A 15,240-nucleotide genomic window follows, 5' to 3' on the forward strand; every position below is an offset into this window, starting at 1 on the left:
ATTTATAGTTTTCTACAAATGCAATCAATCAAATGGGCCTCCATCACTCAACCAACGCTAACGGTAACATTACCTAGGTCCTTATTGATATTACAAGATTAACGTACCTGCAGTAAAAACCAAGCATGTCCGATAAACATCCTCAGATTTATTTCGGCTTCAAGAAGAAATGGGAATTACACTTCATGTGAACATAGTCCTATCCTTATTAGATGTTCGCTGCGGTAAATTACAGTATAGTAACATAAATTAATTTATTGTGTGGCCCCCCATGAACGGAATTCCACAAAACTTGGCATGCATACAGAGGGTGTCATAATGATCCTGCACTTCCAATTTCGTGCAGTTTTGACTATGTTAGGTCACAGATACCTTCAATTACAACACCTCATTTTTACTTTTTTGTGTTTAACTAGGTGGCGCTATACATTAATTTTCTAGGAATTATGTCTGAAAGTGGTAGCCTACTGATGGGCCAAATCTGGCTCACAGACTACAGGGGAAACGTGACAGTTTGCAAGTTAACAAAGTGACAGTGAGGGGAGTGAAATCATACTCACTATTACTGGAAATCGCAGTGCAGGGTACTCGTCAAGGGTCTCCATTGTCGAATGGTTTTCTAAGTATACTGTTCTCTCTACCCTAGTTCGGGCCATTTTGTCTTGTAGAATAGACAGATTTGGGTGTTTTTTATGGCACTCAGTGTGCATCTTTTCACGGTGGCATCCAAGGCTGATGGCATCCTCTCCAAGAGTGCTAGTTCCATCTACAGTCTGCCAGTGACAAAAAAGTTAAGTACTAATAGTAATGATGTCAGCACAATATTTTATGAAAGAAAGAACACATGAAACAGGATCCTGAGATCCTGGACAATGTTACATTTTGGTGGGTTTCCCAGTTCAGTCCATTACCATTATAGCAGTTGATGTTGTTTCTGGCGGAGTTTTGCTTGAGGTCTTTTTTTGTTGAATCTCAGGAATTAACACCAAGGGTCTTCGTTCTTTTTTAAATTTATTATGACCGCCGCGCAGCGAAGTCAGATTTTTTTTTTCTTTTTCTGACTGACTGACACAATGCTACATACCCAGAAGTTGAAGCTTCTCTCATACAAATTAACATCCCCCAGAACGTCCATACGAAAATGTTCAGCATGTAATGTCAACTATTCATCTAGTTAGACTGATGATGCAAAGTTTGCTAGCAAGTAAGCTAATATGGAAAGTTCGCTAGCAGGTTAGCTATGGCTAAGATGGAGAGTCTGTTTGGGGAATGTGTTGTGTTTGGGCGCATATTGCCATCTAGCGAGGCGGAGTAAAACATTAATAGTTTGGCCTACAACTAGGGTTGGGTATCATTTGGGTTTTATCCGATACCGGTGCTAAATCGATACTTTTAAAACGGTGCCGGTGCCGAAACGGTGCCTGAACCGGTACTTTGTTTTTAAAATGTTTTAAATTAAAATGGTCTAAAGCATGAATTGCTTTTTTTTATTGTTGATAAGACAAATTTGAACATGAAATTGAACTGGCATATTCAATTTACAATATCTCATTGCTCCTACGAATAATACATTTAAATGTTAAAACAGCTTGCCATGCATGCACACACAATGGTAGGTTAAAGCTCTGCTTTCAAGTTTACCCAGTGTGGGCGTTTTGCCATAAGGTATGTTAAAACCGCTTGCCATAAAACTGCCAGGTCATGGACAACGGCATTTGCAAGCAAGCTAATCTACAGGGACTCTACTTTCCAGTTAATTCAGTGTGTTCCCAAATGCTTCAAGAAGTTTCATGTCTTCCCCCATAACACGCAATAGTTTTGAACATGTTAGGCTACATGTCGGTGTTGAAGTGTTTAGATTCCCAACGCTAGCCTGGTAGCCATTTTAACAGCAACTATGGGATATGCGCTAACACCAGTCAGCTGAGTTTAATTAGCGATAACGTACGGAGATGGTTTCGTAGCCTCTTTGACAGCTCAGTGACAGTGACATCAGGTATGTAACCTACATATTTATGTTTTTGCCAGCTAACTTTTAACATAATCTTCATATTCATTGCTATATGGGCCTCATGCACATGAAAGATTAATATCATGCCATTATGTTGTTTAGAACACACTTTGAAATAAAGTTTTCACCTTATAACTTTGCTGATAACATTTTAAATAAATGCCAGTTAGTGCATTAGCAAGGATATTGTGTAACATAGGCCTACTGTTGATGTTGTTTCATAGCCTTTTGCTTGTGTGTAGTTAGGCCCACTGCTAGATTTTGACAGGAGCTCGTGATATCGCTTTAAAGTAAGCTACTTGGGCTCACACAAGCTGTCAAACACTGTCCATCCACTCTCCTAGTGCACCCCTCTGGTTTATACATCCAGTGTTTGTGTTGGGTAACTGTATCTGGATGTGTTGCTATCAGAGCAAGACGTTAGAGATGGCGCATGACATGCAGCGATGCCTATTAAAAAAAAAAAAAAAAAAACACTATTTAAGCACCGAAATGAGGCACCGAAATCCACTTTGTTATTCGATGCAGTTACTACCGTTTGCGTCGGCACCGGTGCCATATTAGAACCGTGTTTCGGTGCCCAACCCTACCTACAACAGTGTTTCTCAAACTTTTTCAGTTTCAGGACCACTTAACTAACCCTAGCTAAAAAAAAAAAAAAAAAAAAAAAAAAAAAAGATTAGACCTACTTCAACAGTAGCCTATAATTAGTCTACACAATAGGCCTACTCACTGAACCACCTTTCTTATTGTCTTTGCACTTTGCTTATTGTGTCAGAGGATTCATACTGTATGATTTAAATTGGCATATCTTACATAGACAGTGTTGCAGAACTGTTTGGATTTACATACAAGTTATATTGCAAACAACTCATCTATATTATATTTTACCACGTCTGCTCGCGGACCACTTGGGATAGCTTGCAGACCACCAGTGATCCCCGGACCACACTTTGAGAAACACTGGTCTACGAATATGACAGTGTTCCAGTCAAATCTTTTACTGTCTATGGTCAAATCCCAGCCGAGCTATAACTGTAGCTCGACTTACCTGTGCATGTAAACATACTGACTGACAAAAAATCAGAATGAGTAATTATAACAGACAAGTAGCCCTGTGGACACACAATGTTGTTGGAAAATTGAGATGTGTGAAACACTATTTGACTCAAATGGTAATCAGAAATAATTTGTTATAAAAAAAGACTAAAATGTGTTGACTAAAACTGACTAAGGCTAAGATACCTTTAGTTTTCTTTTGACTAAAACTACACTAAAATGACGAGACTTTTAGTCGACTAAAACTTGACTAACAAAAATGATATTTGAATGACTAAATGTGACAAAGACTAAAAAGGACATTTTGTCACAAGACTAAGACTAAATTATAAATAGGTGATAAAATTAACACTAATGCACACAATTCAAGAATTTCTCAGAATTATGAACAGGCAAGATGGGGGTGGGGTTGTATAAAATGAATTTTACATGTGAAATCTATGAACTAATCATGTTTTGGTACTTGGTACAGATACCAGTGAGAATTGAGTGTGGATAATGCAATTTAGTGAGGCCGTTAGAATCATATAGGCCTTTCAGCGTGATTTATTTTTGTGGAAAAAATGTGCTGGACTGGGCGGCGGTCATATTTTGTACCGCTCTGCGGTACATCTAGTTTTTTAACATTTGATGCCACGATTCCTGTTTAATAAGAAAATAAACAATGCTTACCTATATAAAAAATTGTGATGCTCTTACAAAAACTACAAATTACGAGGATTAACAAGTAAGACTTACATAGCCTTTCCCTGTGCGATCCCGGAGGAAATTGTACTTTGCAACCAGCGCAGAACAACTGTCGTTATACATTTTACTTGAGGGATACCTGCAAAACGCAAATAGGATTAAGTTAGTACATTTAGCGAGCTAGCATTTGTGGGTTTCCTATTGGGTTTAATAGCACGCAAGGTAACGTTCACTTTAAGAGCTATCTAAACATGTTTCCAAATGTAGTTACCTAGAGGTTTAACATTCACAATATAGCCTACTTCATCCCAATCTTAAACTCTTACACACGTGAACATTTTGGTAATATTTAAAATGCTGTCTGACGACAGGTAAACAAAAAACCTTATGGCTAGTGATACAACTGTAACTTTATGGCTAGCATTGTGGAGCCAAAGTATAACTTTAATAGTAGGCTATAATGGGCTCAATAGAGATATAACTTTGTAAACCGAATGAGAAGTAAAACTAGAAATCTTATCTTAATGTCATTCAAATGAATTTCATTACTAGCTAATAAATATGCAACTAACAATCAATAAAACAATGACCAGGAATTGCTAGCGGTAAAATTATACGTTAGCCATCAAAGACCTAAACTGTAAACGTAGCCTAAACACCGTGACGCTTTGAAAACACTTGTTATCGACACTTGAATGGGCTCACCATGTATCAATATGTCATATCTTTATAAATATTTGACTATAAATAGACACCATTACCCACCTGCAGATAGTTTGTTGCAAACTCAGGAGGCTCTGACAAACCAACTGACGAAATTGTCAAATGTCCAGCTCGCGCACGGCACATTCTGGTTCATCCAGGAACCTCCAATCAACACGAACTATGAAAGGTTCTCCCAAGAACCTACTAGACAAGCAGAGTGACTGGAGGCCCTCCAAATTCTAATAGTGTGGGAGGAAGGTATGGTGACACTGCAACATAAAAAGAAGGTCTGACACTCATTTAGGTTTCCAAAAAATAAAAAGATTTCAATTTCCAAAGTTTGAACAACAATTGTGTGTGTAGCCCTGTACTCTGTACACCTATAAGAGGGACATGGTAAGGAGGATGCAACATTTGGCTGGAGTCGGGAGTGTTATGGGAGGTGTGGAAGATGCTGGATCAACACAACTCCATTTGTGTAATGGCCCCATTGTGAGGACCTCAAACATAAAAAATTATCTTATCTGACCAATCCAGTCATATATTGCACACCCTTCTTGTCCTCTGCATCCTTGGTCCTGGATAAGCAGAACAGGCACAGTGGAGAATGGAGGGAGAGAACAAAGCAGGTAACACTCAGTGTATACTTGGGACAACACATTAAGCAAGTAGCAGAAACCTAAGCAAGAGGCCATCTCCAGCAAAAGGCCAGCAAGAGTTTTACATACCCATAAACAGCCAACCATTTGCAAGGCTGGTTGGGGGTGCCACAAGTCCACACAAAAACTATAACAATAACATGAAGAATGATTTTGTTGGGGATTACCTTCAGAGTGATCTATGCCCTATTAACCTAACTACACTTTTCAGTTATCCAAAAAAAGACATTTGTCCTACTTGCAAAGATCACTGACCTAATGAAAGGCAATGCCCTCTTGTCACGTCAGTCTCTTCCATGCAAACTTCGCTATGTATTTGACAAATTACTTGGCAGATAAAGCAATCAAAATTATTACACCAAGAACACCAACACGAAATGTAGAATTACTGAAAACTAAATGAACTGAAACCGATCATCAGTTGGAGCAAAAACTCCTAGGCTACTATACAGACGCTATACCTACTGTCCCATGACCACACTCGTGCCACACTCGCCTACTGCTTGTGCCACTGTCCCGTTTGGAACAGTGATAGTGGCACAGGACTGGGCTGGAAAGGGACACAAGAGCCACGCACCAGTAACAACAACAATAACTTATAATAGTCTAGGTTTTGCTCCTACTGCTTCCCCTGAAATTCATAACTGAAATCCCCTCGTTCACGAGTCGTGGACACTAACCTATTTCATGTCATGTTCAGCCCACGGTTCAGTTCGCCATAAAACTCGCCATCTAGCAAGCTAATCTATATCAGGTTTGAAGACAATAATCACATTAATTTCCTCCATTTTTCACCTGAAGAGTGTTAATCACAAACCCATTGATAACCAGCACATCTGAATATAAAGTTACCATGCTGTATGAAATGTATTTTATCAATGTAGCATTTAATATGAGAACAGCTTTCGTGTTCCCACTCATAGCCTGTCTAACGTTAACACTATGTGAATGAGCTGACTAGCTAACATAAGCTAGTAAGCTAACACAATCAGGTTTGAAAAATATAGCATTATAAACATAATAAAAACCTGTTGACAACCAAACCTATCATCTAAAGTTGCTCTACTACAATAGGCTAACCAAATGTGTTTTGTCTGAAATTCATTATTGATGTAGGAACATTATCTTTAAGCTAGCCTCTCTCCACATCAAGGTTTGCAGGCTAACTTTTGGCTTTAAAATTTCGGTCAACATTTAAGCAATAAATAGATAGATAGATAGATAAATAGATACTTTATTGATCCCTAGGGGAAATTCAAGGTTTCAGCAGCATACATACAACACAAACACATTCTTTAACAGCAGAAAGAGTAATTAAATATATATATAGTATATAGTATATAATATAAAAACACAACTAAGCAGTAAGGACAGTAGAAGATAAAGAATATGCTAAATATACTAAAATACAAATTATACTAACACTTAATACAATATCTAAAAATATACTAAAATACAAATTGCAAAAATACAAATTATACTAACACTTAATCTAAATCAATTCTAAAAACAGTATCCACATAGTGGTGATTAATAAATCAGAGGTGCTTGCAATGACTGAGGCAGGGACTTCGTCTATTTACCACTGACAATATCAGGCAGAAAGCAATGGAAGTGAATGGGGCTAAAGCCGTGAATGTCAAAGTTAGTAACTTTTGAGCTCTGCATAACGCCAGAGCCCGTTGTTAACGCCGAAGTAGCCTGGAAAAAGCGCCGCCATTGTTTCCTATGGAAGTCTATGGGAGTGTCGCCACTCTGTTTTTCTACCGCTCCGCGCTCAATGAATCCAAAACAAGAGCGTACAGGCTTAATTTGTTGCACAAAGACCAAGCCAGGATGAGCAGACACGGATTCATCAAGCCAGGTGAAACCTATCCTGGATAAGTGCGTGCTCAATGCTCCCTCAAATAGACCCCGCTGTCACCCCCCGATGTGAGTCGCTACCGGATGTGAGTCGCGCATACGTCACTTTGCTACTTTGCGACTACCAGTGCTGTTAGCCACAGAATAATGACATTAGCCTACACAGCAGTAATGTATTATTTAGCGTAAGGCATCACATTTTCACGGCATGATCTCTAATGTCAGTTCTAGATTAGAGGCTGAAGTAGCCTGCTAGCGAGAGACTTCTGTAATATCAATAAAAATTGACCTATAACGAAGTTTGTTCACTGCTGGCAAGTAAGTAAGCAATCAAGCACAACAAAGGCTGTCACTTGAATGGCGTTTGCTAACGTTAGCAATCAAACAATCTTAGATAGCTAAAACGTTTTTGAAATAGAAAAGTTAATTATTTTATGGATTCCAGTCGGATCCCTTGGCGTTATGCCGTAAAACCTATCAATCTGAGCATGCGTGACTCACATCGGGTAGCGACTCACATCGGGGAGTGACACCCGCCACCGATCACAGATTCACTGATTCACCATGGCAACTAGCGGCTTCATTGCTTCTTCTACGGTGTGAAGTAGGTAGCGATAGCCTTTTCACAACAGCAACAAACAGCAACACCTCTGTTTAGGAGAATATTGCAGCTAGTGCCGCGACCACCACGCGCGAAATGGTTAGGCACTCCCATGATGTTACATTGTCGCATGACAGGTCGGGAATGGTGAGTATGTAAGAGTTAATTAATGATCACAAACGTTTAAATAATGACAGTGGGTCTAGGTATATGTGATAACAATGTGTAGTGGGCAGTGGAATAACTATTGGTTTCCGTTTGTGGTGACTGCTGACTGAGATAAGGGATGAGATTAGTCAAGTCAAGTCAGTTTTATTTAGTATAGCGCATTTAACATGCACAAAGTGCAACCCAAAGCGCTCCACATACAAGACATTGACAAAAGACAATAAGACAAAAAATGCCAGACGGAGCAGCGTAGTCGCCAGCGTTGACACCACATTTAAAAAATAACAAACACAAAAGATGCCGGACGGAGCGGCGTAGTCGCCAGCGTTCCCGTGACACTAAGACATACAAGACAGACAACACAGCAAATTGAAAATAAATAAATAAAATAATAATATTCATGTTAAAATTAGTCCAATTTCCAACCGGCTGAAAAAGTCCAAGGGCAATGATGACCCGCGTGAAACTGCCAATGCAAGACCAACAAAGTTCTTTCACTGACCAACTCAAAGAATTTACTGGCAGTCTGGAGAGCAGAGCACCAGAAGAACAACAGTCTGAAGTCATGATGGGCGACCTTCCTGCTGATCAGCAGCTCGGTGGCTTTAGCAAGGACCGTTTGTTGCTTCATGGCTCCCGACGTCGCCATCAGAGCTCCCCACGTCAGCACTCAATCCAGACTGCAGGCACCCAGCGTCAAAGGCTATATACGTTAACGTTATTGCAGCTCGCAGGTCAGCCGCAGCTCGGTGGTCGTGGCAGCTGCAGATCTCTCGCAGAGTAGGCCCATTGCCCTGAGCAATCTTTCCGTCCAGACGAGTCCAGACAGAGGATGTGCAGCGTCAGATGGAAGAAGGACGGCTAGTCAAGGCAAGCTCATCAGCCCAGTAGAATAGAAACTAACGTTACCGTTAGTTATCAGCCAGAAAAAAAGGACCAAGAATAACACAAAACTATCGAAAATAACGTAAATAAAAGTTGAAAACATTTGACTTGACAAATAAATACAAAAAAAAATACAGAACATTACATAAAATTACGAACATTACATAAAAACAAACAAAAACATGATGATTAAATAGATCCTGGAATTTAGCCTGGTCTGGAGCAGGCTTAACCTGACCCTAGCCAGATGAATGTCGTTCCGCTTAGCTCCGCCTAGCTTCACTCACATCCATCTGGGACATCTTCCATTGAGAGTGATTTCTCCAACCAACTTTATGGTTTAGCCAATCAGGACGGCGGGAGTTTCATAGATGTGACATAGCGTAGAAGCGACTGTGAGTCTGTTATTAGCGTCACGGGTTGGCTTCGATGTGAGTGGTTGAAGTAGCACGTCAATAGATGACGGACAAGTGGCTTATTCAATCATATGCAAGCATTTTTTGATTAGGCCCAGCCTTCTGAAGCAACACTTCAATGGATCGGTTCCAGATGGATGAGTGGAGCTAGGCGGAGCGAAATTCATCTGGCTATTGCAAAGGCAACCAGTCCTATTGCCCATATGCAAATCCTTAACGGAAAAAAATACAGATATCTCAATGAACCACATTAATGGTAAGGTATTGAGTGTGTTTGATTTCCCTTCCCTGTAGCATCCCTTTCTGCATTCCACAGTGGGGAGAAGTTCACCTAGTCTAAATAACAATTCTATTTCCTTATTAGCTGCATTCTTGAGGTTGAAGATATTTAGGCACATCAAGTTTCTCACAGTGGACTTGAATTAGGAACCTCGGGCACAGATAGGGTTAAAAGAACATGATTTTGACCTATTGGTTATAATGTGGTTAACTGAAAGCTCTGGATAAAAGCATCAACTAAATGACTAAATATAAATTCTTGAATGATTCTTACAGTAATTCTACTACACAAATTCTGATCACACTACATGAACCTGCATATGGTATACTATTTGGTATCACAGGGGCCAAATTGTATACATTTTTATTTTTAATGATTTAAATATTTAAGGGCCTTGTTTATGAGTAGCCTATGTGAAGAATGACAAAGATGTATGGTCTAATACCGGTATGTATTAGTTATTAGTTTCTGCTTTCAATCCCTTTTCACCTAACAAAATCCAATTTGACAGCCAAATCAGAGGTGCCTACGATTATAAATCTGATTTTATTTTGATACATAATATGGCCTACTTTATTTGATACATTTAAAATGAGGATATTAAGCATTTAATTTAAAAATGTATAAAAAAAAAGTATAAGCGTGTAATGTATTTGGCACATGACTTTTAAAAAATGTAGAGGGACTAGGCTACGTTAAGTGGCGAACTACATAAGCAAACAGAAAATCAATTAAAAAATGTCCAGCCATGTTCAAGGCATTGAGAATTGCAAGAAGTTGAAGAAGTTGTATGCTTGCTGTTTTCAGTTTTACTTCAGCGTACACCAAGTGAAAACAGACGTATTGGCTAACTCGATGAATCTGGTTTGTAGAATCTTCCTCCTCACTGTTAGACACACAATAAAATAAAATATCAAGTTAGTTAGGGAGAAAGAGTTAGGCCTAAGACAAACAACACTAGAGGTCGTTTCCTGAAAGGAATAGCCTCAAAATCAGATTACAAAAACAGAGTAACACACATGAAAACTATGCTGATGCTACCACTTATCTGTCGAAAAGTGTACTGCATTTACAGTTTTTTTCAGTCGCTAACAAGCGTTTGTCTAATCAGTTGTCACATTTTCATAACTCTAAACACAATTAGAACAGCATCGGTCTTTTGTGGCCATACCATTCACACATTTCATGTCGCTTTCACACAATATGCAGTCAGTGAACACATTTCCGCAATGCTTACATTTTCTTAACAGACAAGCTATACCTCCCAACAAAACTATGGATTGTTTTTGTAGTATTTACGAATGTTAACACACAACATCCCACAATAGCAAACACAATATTCCAAACCTTAGATACACTATCAAAACCTCTGCTTCTGCTCTGCTTCTGCTACCAAATGGTTTTATCTCAGGTGCATCGCCTTGGATAATATCAGATGCGATGTTGATGAAAACATGTGGCCTAACTTTGAAGATCGCAGAGATTAGATACAGTAATTTTGTGCTTTTTTAATTCCCCCCTTTTTATCTGGGCTTTTTGCTGTTGTTTTTTGTTCAGAATGCTCTTGTGTGTTTCATGGATATTTTGTTCACTGTAAGCAATACTGTAAAAATTGTTCTGTTCTATCATACTGTAAACAGTATTTCTACTGTACCTCCTGTAGTAAACAGTAAATGGAAAAAAAATTATTTGCTTTTTACTGGAATGATTTTGAATGTGAACATTATGTGGACATACAGTTCCCAACCAAGAAATTTAGGTTAAAAACTGTGGATAGAGCATGTTTTGCATGCAAATACCTGTAAATCTGAAACATAAAAGTCTATGCAGTTTTTGTAATGTCAACAATAGTCAGTATTTTGAAACCTGGTGTACTTTGATTGACTGCATGTACCTTGTGAAGTGAAAACAAGTGTTATTCTTTGACAGAATAATTTCATTTTGAGTCAGATTTCCAGTGTTTTGGTAAAGGGAGTGTGTGCAGAGAAATATGTTTTCTGTTTTGAAATGAAGAGTTAGTATATATTTAACAAAATGTGTTTTTGAGAAGAAAATGATCCATTTGGCCAATTGTGTTTTTTAGGTGTGAGTGTTAAGAGTTTAGAAAAAGTATCTGAAGTATGGGTAAGCGCTTGTTAGCGATTGAAAAAAACTGTAAACGACACATAGGGGTACTTGTACACTTTCTTGTAAACAGATTAGCTGTAGGCCTAGTTGAATGGTATGGTAGGCCTAGTATTTTTCTTCCAAATATATGATTATTTTACGCTTTCAACAATGAAATACACTGCAAAAAATAAAATCTAACCAAGTGTTATTAATCTTATATAAAGATCACAAAATCTATTTGGGATTGTTTTTAGTGTGAAGAGACTTACCTAGCACTTTCCCGAAAGATCATTTTGACTTAACTTAGGAAGACTTTGACTTATTTTAAGGAGTCTTATCAAGATAAATTTACTTAACACACTGGCAGACAAATTTGCTTGTTTTTGGTACAAATTTGCTTAACGCACTGACAGACAAATTTGCTTGTTTTCAGGATGAGACGTCTTAAAAGGAGTCAAACTCTTCTTAAATTAAGTTGAATGATTTTATGAGATAGAGCTAGGTAAGTCTCTTTATACTGAAAACAATATTAACTAGATTTTTCTTATCTTAATATAAGATTAATAACACTTGATTAGATTTTATTAGATAAGCAGTTTTTGCAGTGTAGGCCTATCTAAATCTGTTTTTACGCTGTGTCTTGTGAAGTCCACGTCCTCTGTAGCCTAAAGGTCGAATTTGACCACTAAAACATTGCAAGTGTTCACCTAGTTTATGGTTTATTGTTCCTCATTGATCATTTACAGATAGTTGAAACCCGAAGAGATAATCAGCCTGCAAATGGAAACGCTGGCCGTTGTCTGGCTGGGTTGTCGATTGAATAAAGCAAACACAAGATGGCAGCCTTTGCGCAATAATGTTGGGTCAAAGACTGGGATACCAGAACCAATACAAAGCATGTGTGTGAGTGACATCAATTCATTTAGAAAAGAAAACAAATTAGGTTTCAATTAACCAATATATGTCATATTGCATATATTTTGGAATTAAATAACTCATACTTTTACTATAAATGATTGGATCACAACATAGAATATGGTTATCGGTATATATTTTGTAGACTAAATAGGCTATGCAACATAAGAAAAAGAGCTGTCATGAAATGTGAATTATTTTCGTGATGATTTCACTTTACATACATTTATTAATTTAACAGATGCTTTTACAGGAAGAGACTTATAAAATAAGGAATAACATTCAAGCTACAATACAGAGGAGAGCTTAGGTAACGATAAATATTACAACAATACTGCAACAAATGCCTATGATGTACTAAAAGCCATATTACTGTGTATTAAGGATATTTTAAAAGTTGAAATTCAATTGACACTTTAGCCTATATCACCCAAATAACAGTGATTCAATGGCTAACAAAGTTATTGGATAACTTGCACAGGTATGTAATCCACTGATTTAAAAATTCCTTCCGTTAAACAATGAACAAAAGGAAATGTTGCCAGCATTTCATTAGCCAGTGAAACAGGCCAGACTATCTGCAGTGGGCATGCTCGAGAGAGGGGATTTTTGGTGGTGTTTGGGTCTTAAAACAGTACAAAGGTCCCGGTAGCCATGTTCGTGGACAAAGTGCAGATGCTGCCTGAACATTCCTCAGCAAAGGTTAAGAACACAGAAGCTGGGATTCCCCTATTTGATTCTGGCAAAAATTGAATGCACTGGAATGTCTTTGATCAAAATAGGCCACTCCTCCCTGCTTTGCCACTAGAAAGTACGCTTTCCATGAGACTCAGTCAGCATCATGTGAAAAGATAGATGTATGGTGATACTTTTTCAGGTCTTTCATCTATCTCAAATCAATTATGTCAGTTTTTTACTTTAGTAATTCAAAATATTTCTACTAGGTGGCAATGGTGTTTTTGAGAATAGTAAATTGTCACATGCACAGACAAATTTGTGTATTCACTATACATGAGAAATAACAAGTGATACAATATTTATACAGAAATAGAGCAATATATATATATATATATATGTACAAAATACTCATTCCATTCTTACCTGACATGTTATCCTGATATCCTGTCATTGCTCCCCGTCTGACATTGATAGAGGGCACTTGAAAAGAATGTTTCTTAAGATATTCCATTGCATATGGCTGATCCTGACATAGACAGCACATGTGCAAACATTTTAAATGTATGCTTTGCTGTGACCTGCCAAATCTTTCTAAATCACTTCTTGTAAATGTCAATGAGATTTAAACACCATTCAAATGTTTGTTGCGTAACCTCTCCAAAATGTAAGTACCGGTAAACACGGTAGGTACACCGACTGGTCCAGGCGTTCTCAGGGACTCGGCAAAAACATGTTATTAGACCAGAGGGAAAATACTGTCTGGGCACTGATGTGTCATCACTTGGACGTCATGTGTCCATGACAAACCATGCCAATTCACATTTCCTCAATCCAAGAGAAGATTTCCCTTTGCCTTAATGCCTTATTAACTCCAAAGCCTCTATGTGTGGATCCTATTCTGTTTCCCCAAAGAGAGGATCACAGCTTCAGACAGATGTCTAATTCTAAACCCCGTGCTATGACTTTTACAGTTGGGTATGAAGTCCTGAATCAACAGGTTAAAATGGAACTCCAACCACCTTTAAACCAAATAACAGATATTAGAAAAAGGTTGATGCATTACAAACACACACACACACACACACATGCACACACACACACACACACACACACAAAGACAGACACACACACACACACACACTAACCACAGACACACAGCAGACAGTTTGTATGTCAGACACACACCACAGGCGGCCCTGGCTCTCTGCTGCTCGGCGGGGTCAGAAGGCTCAGTGAGAGCATAGCATAGCAGACATGGGGGCCAAGGCAAGGGCAGCTCGCTTTCCAGGACCGGGAGGCGTCAGCGCGATCCAAAGCATCTCAGACATCCCCGCCACTTGAGCGACATAAAAACTGAGACATGCAACCAACAACTATTCGCAAACCCGAGACACAAAGCACGCGATTACAGCAGCAGGCCTAAGAACAGCACACACACATGTTTTAAGGCCTAAGAACAGCTCACTCTGAACTGGCTCTGATAGAGAAGTAGTGAAGACAGTAATAACACAGGATACTATGCTATATCGGGCAGAAAGGACATGAAGAAAGACATGGGGGAAAGAGAATAGAAAATAGAGAAATATAGTAAATTATGGCACATACATTTGAGAATGAACAAATACATTTCTCACTGGTTAGCTTTGGGGTCTCCATAGGAACCCACTATGACCAACAATTGTAATCAACCCACCCCCCCCTTCACCCTACACACACACACACACACACACACACACACACACATGTATCCGCTACAGAGCCCCTCCCCCACACAAATGTACACACATAAGGATCAGAAACATTTTTCACATACCAGACCCCTATGCCCTGTGTCACAGCATTGAAGTTGTCAGACACAGAGTCCCTGCCAGTCACAGCTCAACCGCAGTTCTGAGGAGAATACCTGACACTTTATAGGGTTCACATGTCAATGGTTTGTCTTAATTCACTTTTTGCAATTATTATTATTATTATTATTATTATTATTATTATTATGGGCAGGTACCTAGATCCGTAGATCCTGCAATCACTTCTGATACAGAAGATAAACAAAGTCAGACAAAAGTCAGAGAGAAAATAATATTTCTCTCTATCTATCTCTCTCTCTTACACACACACACACACACACACCATACACACATACAGGAGTCCAGACCTCCAGACTCCATGTTTTAAATCCTGAGGGAGACAAGTCATGCTGTCTC

The 15,240-nt window shown here is 38.7% G+C and overlaps 1 protein-coding gene across 1 annotated transcript in view; it reads right to left on the bottom strand.

Moving 5' to 3' along the window:
* The window catches only part of LOC121724925 (sterile alpha motif domain-containing protein 3-like), a 64,496-nt gene that overhangs the window by 1,662 nt on the left and 47,594 nt on the right, over nucleotides 1–15,240 (bottom strand). Inside the window, exons 3-7 of the mRNA XM_042111870.1 lie at nucleotides 4,519–4,731; nucleotides 3,809–3,896; nucleotides 3,689–3,712; nucleotides 912–1,016; nucleotides 561–773 (exon numbers count right to left, since the gene is read on the bottom strand). Of these exons, the coding sequence (XP_041967804.1) occupies nucleotides 561–773; nucleotides 912–1,016; nucleotides 3,689–3,712; nucleotides 3,809–3,880 (414 nt within the window). The 5' untranslated portion in view covers nucleotides 3,881–3,896; nucleotides 4,519–4,731. The remainder of the gene's footprint in view (nucleotides 1–560; nucleotides 774–911; nucleotides 1,017–3,688; nucleotides 3,713–3,808; nucleotides 3,897–4,518; nucleotides 4,732–15,240) is intronic.

Source organism: Alosa sapidissima, chromosome 12 (assembly GCF_018492685.1).
Source record: "Alosa sapidissima isolate fAloSap1 chromosome 12, fAloSap1.pri, whole genome shotgun sequence".
NCBI lineage: Eukaryota > Metazoa > Chordata > Actinopteri > Clupeiformes > Clupeidae > Alosa > Alosa sapidissima.